The sequence below is a fragment of the Microcaecilia unicolor genome, chromosome 4, assembly GCF_901765095.1.
Source record: "Microcaecilia unicolor chromosome 4, aMicUni1.1, whole genome shotgun sequence".
Classification (NCBI taxonomy): domain Eukaryota; kingdom Metazoa; phylum Chordata; class Amphibia; order Gymnophiona; family Siphonopidae; genus Microcaecilia; species Microcaecilia unicolor.
In genome coordinates, this window is record NC_044034.1 from 74,254,620 (window position 1) to 74,277,087 (window position 22,468).

The 22,468-nt window shown below is 43.2% G+C and overlaps 1 protein-coding gene across 1 annotated transcript in view; it reads left to right on the forward strand.

The window, feature by feature from the left end:
* The first annotated feature begins 802 nt into the window (after positions 1-802).
* The window catches only part of MTUS2 (microtubule associated scaffold protein 2), a 494,757-nt gene continuing 473,091 nt past the window's right edge, over positions 803-22,468 (forward strand). The window contains exon 1 of the mRNA XM_030202400.1: positions 803-3,335. Within this exon, the coding sequence (XP_030058260.1) occupies positions 1,026-3,335 (2,310 nt within the window). The 5' untranslated portion in view covers positions 803-1,025. The remainder of the gene's footprint in view (positions 3,336-22,468) is intronic.

Here is a 22,468-nt window from a genome sequence, read left to right on the forward strand (position 1 = left end):
TCACTTTCCTTTTCCTCAGTCGAGAAGTTATTACACAGTCTCCTCTTTACATTTCAGTTATAAGATCCTTGTTATGAATACTGAATTCTGACTGAGCCTCTTAAGTAGAATTTCTCATCCTATTAGTGTGGTTACCAGTATCTGTCCCTCCTCTTTCCTGTGTGTCTCAACATATTATATATTCAAATCTATTAAGTATTTCATCAAAGAAGAGCAAATAATCATTTTTGATACATTATTACAAGAAGTAAATAACAAATCTTGCAAATGAATTGCTATTTTGAGTTTAAGGCACCTGTAATGGAATGAAATGGAGATGGGCTGATGGCCCTGTGGTAGCACCATTGACTCCCACACAGGAAGCCCTGCTTTGATTCTGAACCTAAATAGTCATCTTTAGGCCAGTTGGGGACAGACATCCTACAGAAATAACATCTGCTGCCTTCCCAATGTTCAGTGTTAAGTATACTTGTACCAGGCTCCAAAGAGAACTGTGATCTGTGCCTCTTCTTCTAAAACTGTTACTGGGGTAATGAATCTGGGGTGGGGGGGGGGGGGGAGAGGCTAGAAAAGCCATAATATGCCAGGGAGAGCTCACAGTGCCACTGTGGCTTTTGGAGCTGGATACCCTACACTGAGCAGCAGGAATGCACTGGGGAAGAATCCCAAAGAAACAACACCAAGCAGTTATTATTATGCATTGCCAGTAATGTGAAGATCTAAGTAACCACCTATTGTTATCTCTTTTTTTTCATTTAATAGGTTAAATGGATTAAGTGATTGTCAGTAAGAGGGAACTCTGATTACCTCAAGACTGCCTGGATTTAAGAATTTCTGTGAAATGAAATAATAACAGTAGGTGAAGCTGACAAGTGTGAGTTGAAGAATCAGAAAAGGCAGAACCTGGCCTAAGGATTAACAATTAACATTTTAATTGAAGCCTTTTCACTGTCAGTCTTCCTAAATAAGAAGCCCTTGTCCCACAAGAGTGTATTTCCCACCAGGAACTTGCCTAAAACCTCAACATGAGTGCACCTCTGGTTCCCAGCAAGACTTGCTGCTCGAATCTTGAAGACGATCACAACCAAAGTAAAAATAACAATGAAAGCAAAGTGAGTACAGGAGATACAAATGCCAACCAAATTGTGATGCATATGAGAACTCTAGAAGATGAAGACAAGCAATATGATGATGTAGATCCAATGGAAAACATGTATTTTGGTGGATCAGAGAACTTTAAACAGTCGGGGAAGGAGCCCATCAAGCTTCGAGTCTGCAGTAAAGAGTCTCCGGTTTTTGACATGTCTCTACAGGACTGTAGCCATCAGCATCCAATAAATAGGACATCTAGTGAAGATCATATGACCGATGATGCTAAGGATATGTTAAACACTACACCTGCTTGCCACAGACAGCTTCAATTCAGGTCGCAGAATAATATCAATGATATCAGTTTAGATTTTCCTGTGAGTGGTCGTAGAGAAACTATTCAGAAATTTTTCAAGGACAACCTAGGGAAGACAGTGGAAACTGAAGAATCGAAAAGCATGACTTTGGGAGGATACAGTAATTTGTCTGCCGGAACAGAGTCATTTACAACAGAGTATATTGGGAGTTTATTATTCAAGGATTTGCCTTCTTCCTCACTGGACTCCAGTGATGTTTCATGCTGTGCAGTGGGTAGCACTGAGAAATCACAGAAAACATTAACAGATCAGTTTTTAGCCCTGGCTTATCATTCACTTGACAGTACCTCAGAAGAGAAAAAGACTGTATCTAAACCAACTACCTCAGAAATGAAGAAAACAAATATTTTGGAATGCCAATCAATTCTAGGAACGACTTTAAACTTTAACAAACAAAGCACATGGCATCCTACATTTACAGATCATCAGAATTCAGCTGGCAAACCTCAGGAAGCCTCTACTGTATCAGAAGCACACCTAGCCCAGGGGGGTATATGTAGAAAATTGGAGATGCCACATATCCAGTCCCTACAACAAACATCTGAGAGTGTTACCCCAGTAGATTTGCTGGGATGTCAAAAAAAGGGAAGCATTTTGTCACAGGCAGAGGAAAGATGGGGGAGAGATACCAGCCAGTGTCAGTTGCAAGACACATGCAATAAAGGAGAGGTTCCATTGTTAAACCAAGCAGGAGCTCAGACTGCTGACAGATTAATGTCTGGCAGCATGTGCCCTGCGTTTTCAAGTGACAGCCATGACAGCTCCAACAGGGCAGGTCACCTGATCAGGGAAGAATATGTGGTAGCCAACAAGGACCAGCGACCCCAATTTCCTATCACTGCTGCCCCTGACAATGAAAAGTTCAGTGGTAAGCTGTTACCTAATAGAAACAGAAGTATGGATGAAGCTGTCTCAGCGGGTTTTCAGGCAGGAAGTGCCCATACATCTTTTGTACATACCGTTCATCCACCTGGAGAGAAGTCTTTGAAAGCTGTGGAAAATATGCACACAATTTTTGAAGGAGAACTTTTACGCAACACTATATGTGCCTTGAACAATCAGAATAAAGACAGTGTGTCAGCCGAGCATCTGAGCTATCCAGACAGTGAGAACAATTTTCTGACAGCCAGTAGCGAACCTCTTGTGGAGGGTTCAGCTTCTTCATTTCAGAACAGACAGACAGCAACTGTAGAGAAGCAGCATCCAGGTGAGGCAAAAGACAGCTGGAAAGCTTCAGAGTCCACCCATTCCTTCTTACATGTTCCTGATCACTCATGCCCTGTGGCAGCAAGCAGTGTAAGCAACCAGTCCCTCAGGTCAGACTGCAGCTTAAAGGATCTTTTTGCACTTCATAGCCATGGACTACTGCCATCCCCTGTCCTACCTCCCACTGAGAGTACACAGGCATTAAACGTATCCCCCAAAGCACCTATCAAGACTGCTTGCAACAGCGGAATCCCAAAACCAATACTAGTGCATTCCAAACCTTGTCCCACTGACAGGGAGGAGGCGGAGTGCAGTTACAGTGAAATGTCTGAAGAGAAGACTGAAACAAAACCAATCGCACCTAAGCCCAAGCATGTGAGACCGAAAATCATTACCTACATTAGAAGAAATCCTCAGGCAATAGGCAGACTTGATATGCCACTTGAAACCAGTGGGTTGCCATTTGGGCCCTCAGCATGCCACGTCCCAGTGCAAACAGAAGCAAGGGCATTAAGCGGTGACCATAAATCATCTAACCTTTTCTATGACAAATTTAAACCTGACTTGCCGAACCCAAGACTGTACAGCTCTGGATTGATGGTGTCTGGTATCAGGCCTCCTGTGCATCAGTTTACTCAAATGAATGAGAAGTTTTTACAGGAGGTAAGGAAATAAACCAGTTAATGTGCTGCTTCTTTTTCATGTTATTGTGTCCTCAGCACTAGGGTTATGACTCATAAAAGAATTACCCACAGAATAGAATTAAATCTTGGTTAAATCTGTCTGCATTTCAGTTGTAGTGCAAGGTGGGTTATAACCAGGGACAGTAGGTGTTCTTCTGGGCCCAGAACAGTGGCGTTCCTAGGGGGGCGGACACCCGGGGCGGCGCCCTGCCCCCCCCGGGTGCAGCACCCCACCCCCCCCGATGCAGCGCGGAACCCCCCCCCCCCGGGTGCACGCCGCTGGGGGGGGGGGTGCCGCAGCGTGCGCCTGCTCAGAGTTCCCTGACTTCGCGCGTTCGCTGGAGCTCCCTCTGACCCGGAACAGGAAGTAACCTGTTCCAGGGCAGGGGGAGCTGCAGCGAACGTGTGAAGTCAGCGAACTCAGAGCAGGCGCGCGCCGCGGCACCCCCCAGCGGTATGCACCCGGGACGGACCGCCCCCACCACCCCCCCCTTGGTACGCCACTGGCCCAGAAGGCTTACATTCTTTTTGTGCCTGAGACATTGGAGGGTTAGGTGACTTGCCCAAGATCATAAGAACATAAGTGTTGCTATACTGGGACAGACCAAAGGTCCATTATTCCTAGTATCCTGTTTCCAACAGTGGCCAATCCAGGTCACAAGTACCTGGCAAGATCCCAAGATCACAAAGAGCTGTAGTGGAATTTGAACCCTGGCTTCTTTGACTCTCAAGCCTTCTTCTCTAACGATTAGATAACTCTTCCATTAAACTGGCAAATTTGGCCATGTTGGTCTAGATTCAGTAAATGGCACTCAATGCTATTCTATAATGGGCACTCAAAGATGAACGACCATTCTAGAATAGCACTGAGCGCCAATTTGGGCGCCAGGACTTAAGCCTGCTGAAACCAGGTGTAATTCCCACTGCCTAATTTGGACGCACATCCTTGGTGTTCTATAAAGCTTCACGCAAATTTTAGTAATGCCTCTGACCCACCCATGTACCTCCCTTGGCCACGCCCCCTTTTGGGTTATGCGCTGTTGTGAAAACGCGCTATGGGATTTTTATAGAATAGCGTGTAGCAAGATGTGTGCGCAGTTCCAAATTAGTGCCAGTTAGCACCCAATTATTGGCATGTTAGCTAATTTAGTTGGGCTGACATCTTGGATTGGCGCCCAGATATAGAATGCGAGGGTTTATCCATACAGTAGCCATATTTATCCGTCAGGAAATTTGGGGCAGGGCGAAGGCAAGTGAAAAGTTATACATTTAGTGGTGAAATTGAACCTATGTCTGTGTACCGGGTATAGCAGGTATAATTTTTAGATATAACACTAGACATCTAGAGTTATAAGTGGATTTTCAAAGCAGCATTTATACATATTTTCAGTAGCACTTCTGTGTTTAGCTTTATACTATAGCTCTATGGCTGGCTGAAGTTCTTAAGGGGGTAGTGATCAAGCTGTGTTGGACACTAACATGCATTATTTGCCCCTTAATGCTGGTGGTGGTGCCCTAACGCAGCATTATTTAGGTTTCTCTGAGGTACATGGTAATGAGATGAAAAACATGCAAATGCATCTAAAGCAGCTCATTACTGTGTAAATATTATATCACAGTTTGTGGTGAACACCGGGTACACATTGCAAGCTGCATTATATCCAGTAAATGAACCCTAGCAAAGATCTGGGGTTATTTTATTGCCTAGGAGCATTGGGCCACCCAACTGTGCTCTGATGCTTCTGGGCACCACCTTAAAAGGGCGCCAACATTAGGATATAATTGTGGCCAGTACACCTCCCCAATCACATACCCCCTCTAGTGGCCCTCCCAAATCAAGGCTCAATCCCAGTAGTACCATCCCAAACAGAATCTCCCTAAACTATAGGGCCCCACTGGTGCTGAACCCCTTCCCACCTGGAAGTTCTTCTTGACCCCAGAAGACTCCACCCCAAGGCTTCCCCCACTCTCCTGAGAGCCCGTCCCCCCGAGGCTACCTATAAAATTCCCTGGTGTCTAATGGGCCAGGCAGGAACTATTCCCACTCGCATCTGCCCTCGCCCGTGCCAGTTCAGTACTTTTGCATTACAACTAGAGGTCACCAGTGCCATTTTAGATCCCAGCACTGGCAAGGGCAGGAGCAACTGGGAATCACTCCTGCCAGGCCCACTAGACACTGGTGAATTTCTTAAGTAGGCCTGGGGGAGGGGGACCTCTGGGTGGAGGGTTCAGCGTTAATGGGGCCCTTCAGATTGGGGGTTCTAGTTGGGGAGGGCACTATTGGAGGGACCTTGATTTGGGGCACTGATAGAAGGGATTTGTGCTTGGGAGGCTGTCCTGGCCACAACTTCCTAAGGTTACCAGCCTTTTTAGGATGTGCTCTCGGAGCATCAGGCCATGGCTTGGCGGCCCGATGCTCCTGTGCTGATAGAATAACAGTGCTTGTAAAGTGGCTCACAAGCATCTTTATTCTTTTTACATAGAAGTCAGCAACCTGCAGTACTGAGATACTGCAGGATGGTGACTTCCACGGGTAAATCAAGGTGCGATAAACGCCTGACTTTTACCACACCTTGATAACTTCCCCCAATGAGGTATTTAAGAAAAGTGTATACAGCCGCAACTCTGACTGATTCTACAGAAGCACAGTTGGTAATTTACATCACATTCAGTTCTGTCCGCAAGTACCTTATCTCTACCTCCATACAGAATCCTTCAAGTCATTATTCAAAAGAAGTTATGCATTCACCAGCACTCAATGAATGTATAACTTCACTGTCTGTGTATTTTCAAAACTTGCATGGATAGTGTTGTGCCCTATATCTGACTTAACAGCCGGTACTATCCATATAAGAAAGCCCGGATATGGGCAGGGGTAGAGTGGACTAAAAATGTAATTATATGTTTATATGATGAATAGCAGGCCTAAAATAAATGGATAGTGTGAGTCAGGGAAAGGGAAATACAGTTTTGATTGGAAGGGCCCAACAAAGAAATCTCTGGCTCTGCCTCCAGCCTTCTAGTTGCTGATTCTGTGTTGGGCAAAATATTGGAGGGGCCATTGGCCCATAATTTAGAAGCACTATTCGCATTTTTGACATGCATAAATTGGCATTTAGATATTTATATTACATAAAACAAAATATTCACATCTAAAACCGGAAAATGTACATATGGCAAGGGGATGTGGTCTGTGTGTGTTTTGAGTGGGACTAGGATGGGCCCAAAAAAATAACCATATAGGGCTGGATTCAGTAAATGGCGCTCAAAGTTTGGTGCCGAAAAACAACGACACAAAATTGTATTCTATAACAGGCGTTCCGGAATTGGCGTCCTTAATAGAGTAATGTGTAGTGTTGAGATCCGCGCTCAACTTTGGGTGCAAGGAGTTTCACCAACTGAGACCAAGTGTAAATCCCAGCACACAAGCAGGGTTTGAATCAGCAATATTCTATAATACTGTGCGCATTTTGAGAGAGCGCCCCCTGACTCGCCCATACCCCTCCCATGGCCATACCATGGGAGGGGTATGGATCCATGCAGAAACACTTAGTTGCTATTCTATAAATGGGCATGTAAGTGTGTTTTTGTGTGGATCTGCCGTTTTGGCCCCGTTTCTCTGCCTTGCATCTGTTAGAACGTTTTCCTGTTGCCGAAAATTGGTGCGGAAGGGGGATGCATGTTTCTGTCCAAACAGATAAACACTGGGATTTACGCCTCCTACCCAGCACATCTAGTTTTCAGAAAAGTGCTCCTATTAAGTAGTGCTCCTCCACTAGAGGGATTAGTGGAAGTCACTCCTTTAATCCTCCAATGGTTGATGTCCCCTGAATGTGAGACTGATAAGGGATATTGTGTAACTGCTTAGAGAAAATAAATGTTTAAGTATCTAAAATTGCTAACATTAGCATTTATTTTCTGCCACATATACGCTTATGTTGACATTTCAGAACATAAACATTTCTGTGCCAGCATCTAAAGTTTTATGGTTTCATTGATATATTAGATGTTTTTGGTTCTAAAATGGATGCTCTTGCTGTATGTAACTGGCATATAAATGTCCATTTCTCCAGCAGCAGCCCTACCATTAGGCTAACTGAGGCAGGGGCATCAGGCAGCACTCTTCGTGAAACGACATCCCCCCACACCAGCCACAGTCTGGCATCTTCCCCTCTCCCCTTTTCTCGAATCTACCTTCTTTTCTTGTTTTCCAAAAGTCAGTGGTGCCAGCGATTCCCATAGGCTGCCCAGACTCAGACCCCGGCACCGGCCTTTTCTCTCTACAGCGGCTTGCTTCTCTGACGTAACTTCCTGTTTCCTCAGAGGCGAGCCACAGTAGAGAGAAAAGGCCAGTGCCGGTGACAGGGCAGCCTATGGGAAGTGCTGCCGCCACTGATTTTTGGAAAAGAAGGTAGATTCGGGGAAGAGGGTTGAGGAAGGAAAGGGGGAGTTGCAGGCCATAGTGGTGGGTGGGGGAGGGAGGGAGAGCTGTCAGGTCATAATGGTGGGTGGGGAGGGTGTTGGGAGAAAGAGTGTGAAAGGAGAGATGTTGGATTTGGGGTGGCAGCAGGGGGGCCAGGGGCAACATCTCAACCCTTGCTCAGGTGGCAGATTGCCTTGGGCCTCCCCTGCATTTCTCCATGTATTTTAGAACAGGCAGATCTTTTTCTAAAATACTAGTGAGACGTCCTGACCTGGACATCTCAATTCTGATAAATACATCCTTTCTAAAATGCTGCTCCACATGTGTGCTCAGCACTACAACTTCTACAGCTAGTAGTATCAAATATATGGAATAAGTTATTTATTTATTTGTTGCATTTGTATCCCACATTATCCCACGTCTTTGCAGGCTCAATGTGGCTTACAATACGTCACGAGTAGTGACAATGCATTAGAAAGTATACATTTAGTAATAACAGAAGGATTTTGGGTAACATGATAATGATAGAACATGATAGTATTTTTCAGCAAACATAGTAAGAGAAATATAAGAAATATAAGAATTATATAAGAAAATATATATTTAATAATAGCAAGAGGTTCTTGGGTAGCGTGATGATGAGAAAACATGTTAATATTTTGGCAGGTAGATATAGTGGAGGTAGTTCTGGATATATGTACAGGAGTTCATATTTGTTGATCATTGTTGTATGCCTTGTTGAAGAGATGAGTCTTCAGCAGAATTCGGAAGTTAGCTAGTTCATAGATCATTTTTAAATTGCGCGGCAGCACATTCCAGAATTGTGTGCTCAGGTAGGAAAAGGTTGACGCATGCGTTAGTTTGTATTTGAGACCTTTACAGTTTGGGAAGTGAAGATTAAGGAATGTGCAGGATGATTTTTTAGCATTCCTGGGTGGTAGGTCTATCAGGTCTGACATGTAGGCTGGTGCGTCTCCGTGAATAATTTTATGAATTAGGGTGCATATTTTGAACGTAATACGTTCTTTTAGTGGGAGCCAGTGCATCTTTTTTCGTAGGGGTTTAGCGCTTTCATATTTTGTTTTACTGAATATGAGCCTAGCTGCAGTGTTCTGAGCTGTCTGAAGTTATTTGCTCTTTGCAGCCAGCGTAATCTAGGTGGCTGAGTACCATCGATTGAACCAGGTTGCGGAAGATGGTTCTTGGGAAGAAAGGTCTTACTCTTTTTAATTTCCACATTGAATGAAACATCTTCTTGGTTGTGTTTTTTGTGTGACTCTCAAGTGTTAGGTGTCTATCGATGGTAACTCCAAGAATTTTTAGGGTGTCTGAAATTGGAAGATTCAGTTTTGGTGTGTCAATAGTGGTGAATTTGTTCATATTGTGTTGTGAGGTGAGTACCAGGCATTGGTTTTTTTCTGCATTAAGCTTCAGCTTGAATGCGTCCGCCCATGTGTGCATGATATGTAGGCTTTGGTTGATGTCATTGGAAATTTCCTTTAGATCTTGTTTAAATGGAATGTAGATCGTTACGTCGTCTGTGTATATGTATGGGTTAAGGTTCTGGTTTGATAGTAGTTTCGCCAAGGGTATCATCATTAGGTTGAATAGAGTCGGTGAGAGGGGGGATCCCTGTGGAACTCCGCATTCAGTTATCCATGTAGCTGATGTAGTCGAATTAGATGTCACTTGGTATGATCGTGTGGTTAGGAATCCTTTGAACCAGTTGAGAACATTTCCTCCAATTCCGAAATATTCAAGGATATGTAGTAGTATTCCATGATCAACCATATCGAAGGCGCTAGACATGTCAAATTGTAGCAATAGTATATTCTTGCCAGTTGCAATCGTTTGTTTAAATTTGTTCATGAGAGTAACTAGTACTGTTTCCGTGCTGTGGTTAGACCGAAATCCCGACTGGGAGTCGTGTAGTATTGAGAATTAGTTTAAGTAGTTTGTGAGTTGTTTGGTTACCATTCCTTCCATTAGTTTGGTTATTAAGGGTATGGATGCTACTGGTCTGTAGTTGGTTAGTTCGCTGGCACTCTTCTTTGCATCTTTGGGTATTGGAGTGAGTAGAATGTTTCCTTTTTCCTTCGGGAAGAGTCCAGTTTGTAGCATATAATTTATGTGATTGTGAGGTCTATTATAAATTGATGAGGGGCGGATGTCCCTTGCACTTCATTGGGACTAACATTGGGTGCATTTTCCAGAATCTGGCTCACAAGTCTATCCAAAAGTTACCTATAGTAACATAGTAACATAGTAGATGATGGCAGAAAAAGATCTGCATGGTCCATTCAGTCTGCCCAACAAGATAAACTCATATGTGCTACTTTTTGTGTATACCTTACTTTGATTTGTATCTGTCATTTTCAGGGCACAGACCGTAGAAGTCTGCCCAGCACTCCCACCTCCCAACCACCAGCCCCGCCTCCCCCCACCGGCTCTGCCACCCAATCTCGGCTAAGCTTTTGAGGATCCATTCCTTCAGAACAGGATTCCTTTATGTTTATCCCCCGCATGTTTGAATTCCGTTACCGTTTTCATCTCCGCCACCTCCCGCGGGAGGTTCTCAACCCAGTCCTTGAGACATACCTAGCCAGTCAGGTTTTCAGGATATCCACAACTAATATGCATGAGATACATTTGCATGCACTACCTTCCTTGTTTGCAAATCTGTCTCATGCATATTCATGGTGGCTATCCTGAAAACCTGACTGGCTAGGTATGTCCTGAGGACTGGGTTGAGAACCCCTGCTATATATGAAAAAGATTAGCTGGGGAAGGGCCTAAATTTAAATGAATAGCAATGATATTGAGCTGCTGTGCAGATCATTTTTCCTTTTAGGTTGACTTCACAAAACGCAGGGCCAGATTCTATATAAGGCATCTAAGAAATCAGTGCAATAAACATTTCCGGCTAAGCATATTCTATAAGTGGCACCTAGATTTAGGCACAGTATATCGAACACACTTAGTTGATATTCCAGTGCCGAAAACTATACACTTCCATTTGCACCAACGAAAACGTGTAATAAATCCTTGTGTGTAGATTTATGCGCACTGGGCCGTAGTCTATACATGCATAAATTTTGAAATGCCCATTTCCCTGCCCCTAACCCTGCCCACATTAGAATTTAGGCGTAGTTCATTACAGAATATGCTTAGCAAGCTGTGAGCGTAAATTCTAATTATTGTCAATTAGTACTCATTATTGCTTGTTAAATTCTATTATCAACACTGATTAGCTTGTTAAGCCAATTATGTTACGTGTGTTGTTAAGGAATACACTTAGATTTCAACGCAGAACCCTTCCGGCAGTAAATGGGTAAGTTACTTGTTTACGTGTACAACTGCATATTCACTGATGTTTATGTTTATGATTATTAAACATTTACTATACAGCCTTTGCTAGACAAGTAGGTCAAAGCAGTTCACAGTCTAAAATTAAAAGCCAGAAAAGAACACCAAATAATCAATGATAAGAAAGAATATTAATTCATCCTGAGAACACAAAGAGCAAACAGAAAGAACATTGAAAAAGAACAAGGGCTGGTCTGATCATGTCTAAACAGATACAGTAGGCCCTCTGAATATCAGGCATAACATTAAGCAGATATTGGGGTGAACACAGCCACCGACTATGTATGTTCCTAGCACATATCCATGTATCTTGCTGTTTCAGAACATACACATGTGTCAGTACATTCATGTTTTCCTGACTGTGTTGACCCCATTGATGTTTAAGACGTTTTTGGTTCTAAAATAGATGATCCCTTGCCTGTCTTTCTTTGAAAGGGGTACATAAATCACTGGGGAATTAATCCCTCCAGTGGAGTGCCACTCAATAGGAGCACTTCTCTGAAACCTAGATGTCCAAGGTAGCAGGTATAAATCCTGATGTCAGTCTGTTTGGACATGAGAAATAAGCATTTATGTTTTAGCTCCCTCCAGTCTCCCACCCAAAACACGCTTAGACCATGTCCGTTGCTATATGCATGTTTTAGATTTTTAGATGTGTATATCCTGGCTTTGTAAAGTCAGTATTTAGGTATGGTGTTATTTTCACAGAAAATTGATGCAACCGGCATACCCATCTCCATATTGCTTTTGCTGTGTTCATAATCCCAGAGTGTTGTAAAGCATATGGCATAGGTACGCCCGTGCCATGTAAGTAATTACTAAAGTGTACCCTTGGGGATAAGCTCAACTCCAAAGATGTGTTAGTATAATCACTTGTATTCCTATACCAATCATTTATGTGCAGCATTCCGCTGGCAATGTTAAGGAACTTTAAATTTAGAAGCCCTAGTCCTCCATATTCCACTTGTATACTTAAGGTGGAAACAGGGAGGCAGGCTTTTTTCCCCTTCCATAAAAACTTTTGTAAATGACTTTTTTAACATCCGTTCCTCCCCCCTTCTCAAGTATAAGGGGATAGTTTGAAAAACATATATCCATCTGGGGGCAATAATCATGTTAAAGAGTGCAATCCTCCCCAGTAAGGACACAGGAAGTGTGCTCCAGGCCTGTAGACTGACTTTGGTGTCAGTTAGTAGAGTTTGTAAGTTAAGGTCATATGTACGTGACAAGTCTGCTGGTATACGGACTCCCAAGTATTTGAAGAAGTCTTTCTCCCAGCTGAGAGGGAATTCAGACTTCCAGCCAGGGCAGCCACCCTCCACCACTTCCATAGCTGATGACTTAGACAGATTTAACTTAAACCCGGAGAGCCGCCCAAAATTGTCTATTTCCCGCAGTAAGGCTGCCAGAGACTTAGGTGGGTCTGTTATAGTTAATAATAAGTCATCAGCAAAAACCAATACTTTTACGGGCCTACCAGCCATCTTGACTCCTGAAATGTCTCTGTGGCCCATGAGTGTACGTAAGAGTGGCTCTAGGGATATCACAAATAGTGAGGGGGAGAGGGGGCAACCCTGTCTAGTTCCCCTCATGATCTCAAACTCATTTTCTCTTATCCCATTGACTAGGACCCTTGCTCCCGGCTTAAAATAAAGTGCCTATGAGGCTCATTTTCAAAGCACTTAGCCTCCCAAAGTTCCATAGAAACCTATGGAACTTAGCCTCCCAAAATGCTTTGAAAATATGCCTCTTAGTTGCCTGTAAAAACCAACCTGTGATCCCCATAGCTTTCATAGTAGAAAATAAGTATTCCCATCCCACCCTATCGAACGCCTTTTTGGCGTCTAGGCTCACTACTGCAGATGGAGTCCCTCCTGCCTGACAGGATGCCATAGCTAGTAAGAGGCGATGGACATTATGTGTTGCTTGCCTATTTCGTATAAACCCTACCTGTTCAGCACCAATCAATTTAGGTAAGTATTTGGCAAGTCTTTCAGCTAATATCCCTGCTAATAGTTTAGTATCAACGTTTAGTAGCGATATTGGTCGGAAGTGTTCTGCTTTATCTAGGGGTTTTCCAGGTTTTGGTATCAACGTAATTAAAGCAGTATTGGCATGTCGGGGGAAGCTTCCTCCATCTATCACCACAGCATAGTAGTCTAAGAGAGCTACCTGGGCATCCAGGGGTAACATTTTATAGTATTCCCCCGAGAACCCATCAGGGCCTGGGGCGGTACGTAGCTTTAATCTTTTAATTGCCTGTTGTAATTCGCCCAGGGTCAAAGGGGCATTAAGCGTAGCTAATTCTTGATTGGACAAAGTTGGAAGCCCTGCCTTGTCCAGATAGCTTTGCATTAACATCTCGTTGGGTAATGGGGTGGATGAATAGAGTGATGCAAAATACTTGGTAATAGTTTGCCCAATTTCCTTCTGCGTGGCTACAAGCCTCCCCCGTTCATCTCGCAATGCAGTTACTACCCGGGCCCCCCTCCCCAGTTCTTTATTACTCTAGTTAGTAGCCTCCCTGCTTTGTTGCCGAAACGCTGCAATTTGTATTTATAGTAAATTGAGGACCTAGTCTCATGTTCCTGTAGCATAGTATTCAGGGTTATTTGTATGGCCCTCAAATTCTCTAGGGTAGTAGGTGTGGGTCTGTGCATGTGAATCCTTTTAGCTCTCACTAATTTCTTTTCTAGGCTCAGGATGTTCGCAGCTCGACGTTTTTTCCTTTGACTACAATATGCTATAATGTCCCCTCTAAGGACTGCTTTGGAGGCCGACCAAAACAGAGCAGGATCATCTTGTGCATGCTCCTTATTATAAAATGCATAGTCACCCCATTTACCCAATAAATAATCCTGAAAGGAAGGCTCACCATTTAGGTAAGCAGGGTATCTCCAGCCCGCTCCCCCAATACTGTCGCCAGGGGCGGCCAAGTCTAACCACACCGGGGCATGGTCAGATATCTCCTCTGGACCTATTTGGGCAGCCTACACCTGTGGGAACATAGATCGCTCTACGAAAATGTAATCTAATCTTGCTAACGTTCCATGAGCTCTGGATCTGTGTGTATAATCCTTTTCTCCAGGATGCAGCACCCTCCATGCATCTATTAAGTTTAGCGTTCTTGCAAACGTTTGCAACTCTCTCGCCCTCTTCCCAGAGTTGTGTGATGATGTCGGGTTTGAAGAGTCCGCCTGCGGGTCTAAGACTAAGTTAAAGTCACCGAGCACTAATAATTTGTCTAGTAAAGTCAGTATTTAGATCAATATTCTTTCCAATTTTTGCACAAGTCTTCAGCCTTGACTTGATGTGTGTGGTATAGTCTTTGTTCACAGTTTTAAAAAAAGACAGCAAAACGTTTGTGCTTGAAGTTGCTAGGCGTGTGCACTCTCCTTCTGACCTGTACGCACGCGCACGCAGCTTATGGGAAATCTGGTAGTTCTATAGAAATGATTAGTATATAGTATGCAATATACACATCTAAATGCATCACTGAAATGCAAATAGTGCTTGCAAAATAACAGCAAAAGCTACGCACAAGAAGTGTAAAAGAAATTAACAAAGGCCAAAGTCGAAGCTGCCAAATCGCTGGTGTCCAGATTTCGAGCATCTCTCAGTTTTCACCGTAAGAGCCTGGTGCTGCTTCATTTGTTTAGATTTTGAAACACATTAGCATGCAACTGTAAGATTTTTTGTACAAAATTTAAAATTTCATACAGCAGAAATATTAATTAGCTTCGTAGATAGCACCAGACGTATTGCCATGAGTGGGGTGGTGGGGAGAGGGTTCCAATTTTCGGACCAATTTGTCTTTCCAGCCCCATTAGCTGAAAATGTAGTGGGATGAAGGAATGCAGGCGCAGAATTAAGACCGTGTTGAAAAAGTTTCTTAATGAAGCAAATTGGTATTGTATTTCTGTACCTTGTCATTTCTGTGTTGTAAGATGAAATCCCTCATAAATGAGATCTTTTCACAGGTGAGATGTGCTCTGTTGTACCTATGTTGCTGCTCCAGTGTTGGCTATTCAGAGTTCCTGGCACTGTGTGGCAGAAAACTGAGGCCACTTGCGATCAGCTGCACTGAAGCTAATGAAACGGCAGTGGGTTATTAGGGCAGGCCCATAAAAAGGCTTTGCCACTGCCACAGAATGCCAGATCTGTGCATCTGCAGCCTGCTCCATGCAGTGGAGCAGAGTTCACTGTGGGCACCTGCTGGATTCTTACTGGAAAACGGAGGATCAAACAGGGCAGGCGGCACCTGGCACTCTCCATTCATCCCCCATGATTTACAATATATCAACGCTTGACAACTTATCCAAAGAAGAATGGAATTTATTATGGCCGCAGCATTCTACTACTTACATATTCATACAGCATTATGCAAATACATTCATGCAACAATTATAATATCTAGCAATTAAATACATAAATCAATCTTCATCTAGAGTATTTTCGCAGGGTGTATAGCCTTTAGAGTCACACAGCTCTTACTGTTTTCACTTTACTTGTGAAATTCATCCTTGCACTACCTGTATCATCTACCATAGAAATGCCAAGGTGCTATCAATCATTTCCTTGAGGAGGGGTTGTTGTAAAAGCATTCCCCGTCTCGACCATTGACTCTCTCCTGCTGCCTTCAGCCTCCCCATACCGTACGTCTCAGGCACCGCCGACCTTCTGTTACTCTGGCTCTGACCTCCCTCCGTATAAGAGGGGAATTGCCCCTTGTTGTGACCTTATCCATGCCACTGCTAGCTTGTGGCAACCACATCACATGTGACCACTGTTTGAAACTTGCTTTGGTGTGCTCTGAGTAACACCAACTGCCTCATGCTGCGACAGACCCCCATCTCCTTGACATTGGGACAGGTCGGTGGGTGAGCCGTCGAAGCAGTCTGCAAATGTGATTAAAATGGCGACTGCACCCTTACAATGACCTCGCTTTCTGTCTCCGGTGGCCCACTCCTTCTCTGCCTCTAGACCTCTCTTCTCCTTCTAACCTTTACCATCTTTGCTTTGGATACCTTGATCTAAACTGTCCACCCCTAGTTGTGAGTCTCTGTGCTTCCTCCCCTCCCCCAGAACCTTCTTACTAGTCGTCCCAGGCCGCTGCCCATTTGTTCGCCTGACTGCCTAGTCTGGGTCGGCTCCTTTTTGTTCCATAGCTTGCATAATATATAGCCTTAAAAACACTTTTTATAAAAGTCTGCTATTTTAAGAAATGAATAGGAAGCTATTTTAATGTCTTTAAATCCCATGCCAGTTTTCTTTTGGCTGGTATCCTGTCTGTCAACTGGCTTGGGCAGTTTTCTTAACACAGTGGGCCTTATTCAAAATAAAATTTTTGCCCATTATGTGTCCACTAAAAAAGCGTTAAATAAAAGCCCAGTGGATGCAGTGCTGTTGCAGAGAGAAAAATACTGGTGAAATGTAGAAAAAGAAAAAAAAAAGGGTTTACAAACTGCTGATTTATGACAAATTTTAAATGCATGAGAAGTGGGGATTTCACTTTAGTTTGTCAAAGACAGTAAGGTGAAATTGTGAAACTGAAATAGTGCAATTGATGTCCCTTATGGATTTGGAATAAGGAAAATTTGACGTAAGGCACATGTGGTACGCGTACGTTTGTATAGGGATTAAACCTGAAACAGTGTTCAATCCTATTGTTGCAAGTTACTAATTCTGCACTGTGAAGTTTCAAGTAACGATATGTCCAACACTTAAACATTGATTTTCTGGCAGAGAGTATTTGGCACTAGGCCAGAGCATTTGTCTTCCAGGATAACTGCAAATTATTTGTCCCAGCTCCAAATAACATTATGAGAAACCTAAAATGAATATTTTTTCCAAGTGTGCTTGGAATGGAGTTAACCCTTTTGCTTGAGACAGGACTTCAAATTGTGAGTGCAGTAGTCGCAAATTGTGTACTATAATAAGATTTTTCTGAATGGATAAAGCAGGCTGATCTAGGGGGTTTATGAGGGAGGGTTCAGGGTCCAGAGCAAATAAGACTGTAGAGACCCCTCCCAACTCTTGCCTTTTTACCTTTCTCCACCTCAGTGTGATTCTCTTCCTATCCCCTCCTCCCTCCCCAAGGGTAATCCTGCTTCTGTTTCCTCTTCCACCCAACATTAGGGATGTACATTTGTTTCATATGGCATGGAAAATAACAACAAACAGAAATGAGGGGTGATGACTCAGAAGAGAACAGACTATTTGAGAGTCCACTGTAGTTGGAAAGGGCTTTGTTGTAGCATCCAGTAATTGCAAAGGCAATCACAATGATCCAACGTGGCCATGTTGCCAAAACGCAGCTGTGTCGGGTCATTGTGATTGACTTCGGAACTACTGGAAACTACATTAAAGTCCTCTTCAACTACAGTGAACATAAGAATAGCCATACTGTGTCAAACCAATGGTCCATCTAGCTTAGTATCCTGCTTCCAGCAGTGGTCAATCTAGGTCACAAGTACCTGGCAGAAACCCAATTAGTAGCAACATTCCAGAACCCCAAAGAGTACCAAGATTCCGGAATCCCAAGGAGTAGCAACATTCAATGCTACCAATCCCAGGGCAAGCAGTGGCTTCCCTCATGTCCATCTCAATAACAGACTAGTTCCTCTTCTGGGTCATCACCACTCATTTCTGTTTGTTGTGCTGTCTGTGGGGACTGGTTTTCCCCTCATTTAGTCTCTTATGGAAAATATCAAAGACATTTCTCATATTGTTTCACATCATTTTTAACCCAAAATGACTTGGTAAAACCTGAAATGTTTTTTTCCTTTCTTAGGGCGTCCTACTTGTTAAATAGTGCACCCCATGTAATAGGGCTCGCTATTGTGCAATAGGGTGCACCATTGATGACACTTCCCCCAAAACAAAAAGAAATTTAAAAAACCTGAATGAGATGAAAACAAAATCACATACATGACATGGAAAACTAAACAAAATGAAAATATTTGGCCTGCACACCCCTACCTGACATGGTCCCATCACTCCCAGCATGGTGCTTTTCTCCTTCTGTCCAGCAGGCACATAGCAGCACTTAGAGTACATGCACCCCTTCTTCTGCCAGCTTTATTCTGAAGCATAAACAAGCAGCATCAACAATTCCAAGCAGAATATAGACTATTTGGTCTTGCATGTGTCAGAATTCAGAGACAGATGTAGGTAAAAAGCCGTGCTTTCCTCCTGCCAGTGAGATAGACTCATAGCAGGGATAGTGTGAATTGTACCTGTGTGAAGAAAAAAGCTGCAGGTGTTACACCAGACCCGTGGAGACAATGGAAGCGTTTTGCTGTGAATGGTACACCAAAAACAAAAGAGGAAAGATTAAAAAAAAAAAAAAAAACGTACAGGGAAGTGAAATTAAACATACAAAATAAGCTTAGGGGAAAAGTTTAGTAAAACCAAAAAAAAAAAGGTTTACAATTTTATTTAAATTAAATAATCCGTATGAAGTGAACTCACAGACCACTCAGAATTAATTACAAAAGTTCAAAAAACATCTTCTGTGTATCAAATGTCTTTAATATGTAGGTCATTAATATACATCCAGTTAACAAACGCTTGTATAACTCTTGTAGGGTGCCAACATGGACCATGTTTCGCTACTCGTTTTGTCAAGGAACCCAAACAAAAAAATTCCAACTTGCACAACATGAACTCCTCATATTCCCGCTGCATACAGCTTGTGGAGAACACAATACGGATTGTTTAATATTTTAACATTTTTAAAAACTTTTTTGTATTACTAAACTTTTCCCATAAGGTTATTTTGTATGGGAGTGGTACACCAGACATTGCTGACATGCTGGGCCATCTGAAGTACAGTACTTGGGGAGGATGCCCTGTTGTCTTTCTTTAGTGATGGCCTGGGGAAAAAGAAATCAGGAGTAATGGTAAAAATCATTTCTAAAGCATAGCATACATCTTTTTCAGCTTGCGTGAGCTATTAGTTGTTTTTTGATGCACAACATGATGTAAAGAGGTAGTTCTCTGAAAGGTTAGGTTGTTCTTTTGCCCCTGAGTAATATTTAGAAGGCTGGTTAAACAAAGAACTGCAGAGCGATGGACTTGGGATGCAGAAATCCAAAGGAATTTTGCAGTTGTGGGAAAGAAGCTGTTACACACAGACCAGAAAAAATGAGACCCTTAGGTGAAAGTGTCTGAGGATCTCAACATGGCCGCCGACTAAAGGGTCTCAGAGCTGCAGCTCTAACAACCTCGGTTGGAGCTCCACTCGACGGTCCCACCTGGGACGGTGCCCCTGAGCACGCCACGTACCCGTGAAAACCGCTCGGACAGCCGTCTGATGTGATCACAGGAGAGTTGGCATGAAAGGAGCAGTGCACGGTGAGGAGAAGCGCACGGAGAGACAAGAGTCAGCCGTGAGTTGCGACGCAAGGGCTGAACAGCTTTACAGGAGCCGCGGCACCAAGACAATCACGAGAAGGAAACCAAATTCGGAAGAAATATCTCACAGCCCTACCTCTAACCACCAGTTCAGTTCCCAGACCAATGGAGAATCTGCACCCTAGGGCAGGATAACACACAGAACTACAGGTACCTCATCTGAATAACTATCTGTGAGTAAACAACCTAAACTGAAACCATTAATCCACCTCCCTTGATCACCAACAGTACAAAGGACCCAGAGGCATCACTGACTTCAATAGCCAAAGCCAAGACGAAAATACACATAACACAAAAGTCCAGCACACTTGATTCCATCCCAAAAATCAAAGACTTACCACACCCCATCTAACACGACCTACTAGTAGCCCTAAGCGAACTGATACCATTATGAATACTGACAATTTGCTCCTAATAATGTACTCCTTATCCTTGATCTGCCTAACACTAACCACCCCACTCGATGAAAGCTACATCACACCCATATTTCACAACCATCAAAGTATGACCAGACACACCTCACCAAACTGACAACAACCAAAGCAAAGGAAGAACACTGACACGGGGACAATCTCAACACAAGGGAAAGAAAGGTCGTAACAAACCCACACTAACAAAGAAACGGCAACTGACAAAAATCCACATAACACCGAACATAGATGACCCTTACCAAACAATCCAAGTGGGTTACATTAATGCCTGATCCATAGTAAATAAAGCAGCAATAATAACAGACTGGATCACGTCAGAAAACCTTAACCTGCTTTTCATCAATGAAACCTGGATCCACGATCAAAAGGACCCCATAATCCTAGACCTATGTCCCCCGGGATACAAAATTACTCACTGGACCAGAAAGGAAAAGAGAGGTGGAGGTATAGCACTAATCCACCGATCCCACTTCACTACCGTAACCACTGCCGAGTCCATAACATCCCAACTTGAAATCGCCTCAATTAGAATCCATCACACTATCCTACTTGACCACCTAAACTGTGTCCTCTTTTACAGACCACCAGGCAACTGGAACGAATGCCAACCACACTTCATGGACTTCATATCAAACGCCTGTGTAACTAACCCCAATGTACTCATATTGGGAGACATCAGTCTTCACCTAGAAGATCCAAACTCTACCAATGCACACGAATGCAATGAATTCCTCCATTTATGGGACCTTAAACAGCCACACACCCAAGCAACCCATGTCAAAGGGCACACACTTGACCTTATCGCACACAAACTGTCCACAGACCAGAATCTAACAATTTCAGATATCAAGTGGACAACCACACCATGATCAGACCATTACAAGCTAAACCTATCCCTACTCTGGCAGAAAAGGGGTTCCCACTGCATACAAGAACACACAACCTACTGCAGAAGAGGCCAAATAGACTCGGAAACATTCTGGCAACAGATGTACAACGATGAATGGACAGCACAGACGGACTCTACACACTACCTCTCAGACTGGGACAAAAGATGTAAAAACATATTAGATGAAATAGCACCCTTACAAAAAAGAACCTCACACAGGCATAACTCAATACCATGCTACAACGAAGAAATGAAAAAACTAAAAACACAATCCAGGAAACTCGAACGAGCTTGGAATAAAATAAAAGATGCGCAAACAACGCATGGAAACTAACCCAAAGGAAATACAAATACGCAATAAGACAAGCCAAAAGATTACACTACAAAACCAAAATCGGGCCTGACTACAAAGACACGAAAAAATTATACCAACTCATGAACAAACTACTAGATACCACCTTGGTCACCACAACCAACACAGACATCCCATCTGCAGGCAAACTTACCACATACTTCAATGAAAAAATTATAAACCTACGCAACACACTACCTCAGAACATCACCAACATCGAAAACTTCATCGATTGTATGGACCCAACCCTTGGTGAATACCCAGCGGACAGATTATGGACAAGCTTCGCTCTCCTCACCGCTGAAACAGTCAACCAAGCGATCAACAGGTTCTCCAAGACTCATTGTAAATTGGATTCCTGCCCCATTTACCTACTAAAATCCACTCCCCACCGCTTCATAGCAGACCTCACATCCCACTTAAACTACATGCTTCAACATGGTCTCTTCCCAAAGGAAAACGGCAACATCCTACTCACCCCTATACCAAAAGATACCAAGAAAAAAACAAACGGCATCACCAACTACCGCCCAGTAGCATCCATCCCACTGGTAGTTAAAATAATGGGAAGCATGGTAACCAAGCAACTCACAGACTACATTAACAAAGTTTCAATATTACATGAATCACAATCAGGATTTCGCTCCAGCCACAGCACCGAAACAGTACTAATTACTCTCTTAGCCAAATTCAAACAAGAAATTGCAACAGGCAGAAGTGTACTTCTCCTCCAATTCGACATGTCTAGCGCGTTTGACATGGTCAACCATACGATCCTACTAAACATCCTAGAATACTTCGGGATTGGTAGAAGTGTACTTAGCTGGATCAAGGGCTTCCTAACTACTAGAACATATCAAGTGAAATCAAATTCGAACATATCACCATGGAAAGCAGATTGTGGAGTACCTCAAGGATCACCACTATCACCGCTCCTTTTCAACCTAATGATGACCCCACTAGCCAAGTCATTATCCAATCAAGGCCTTAACCCTTTCATCTATGCAGACGATGTCACAATATACATCCCTTACAAACATGATCCAACAGAAATCATCAATGACATCAAACTCAGCTTGAACATCATGAACTCATGGGCGAATGCATTCCAACTAAAACTTAACTCAGAAAAAACACACTGTCTCATGCTATCATCTCAATATAACACGAATAAACCCACCAACATAACCACCCCAGACTACTCCCTCCCGATCTCAGACAGCCTGAAAATTCT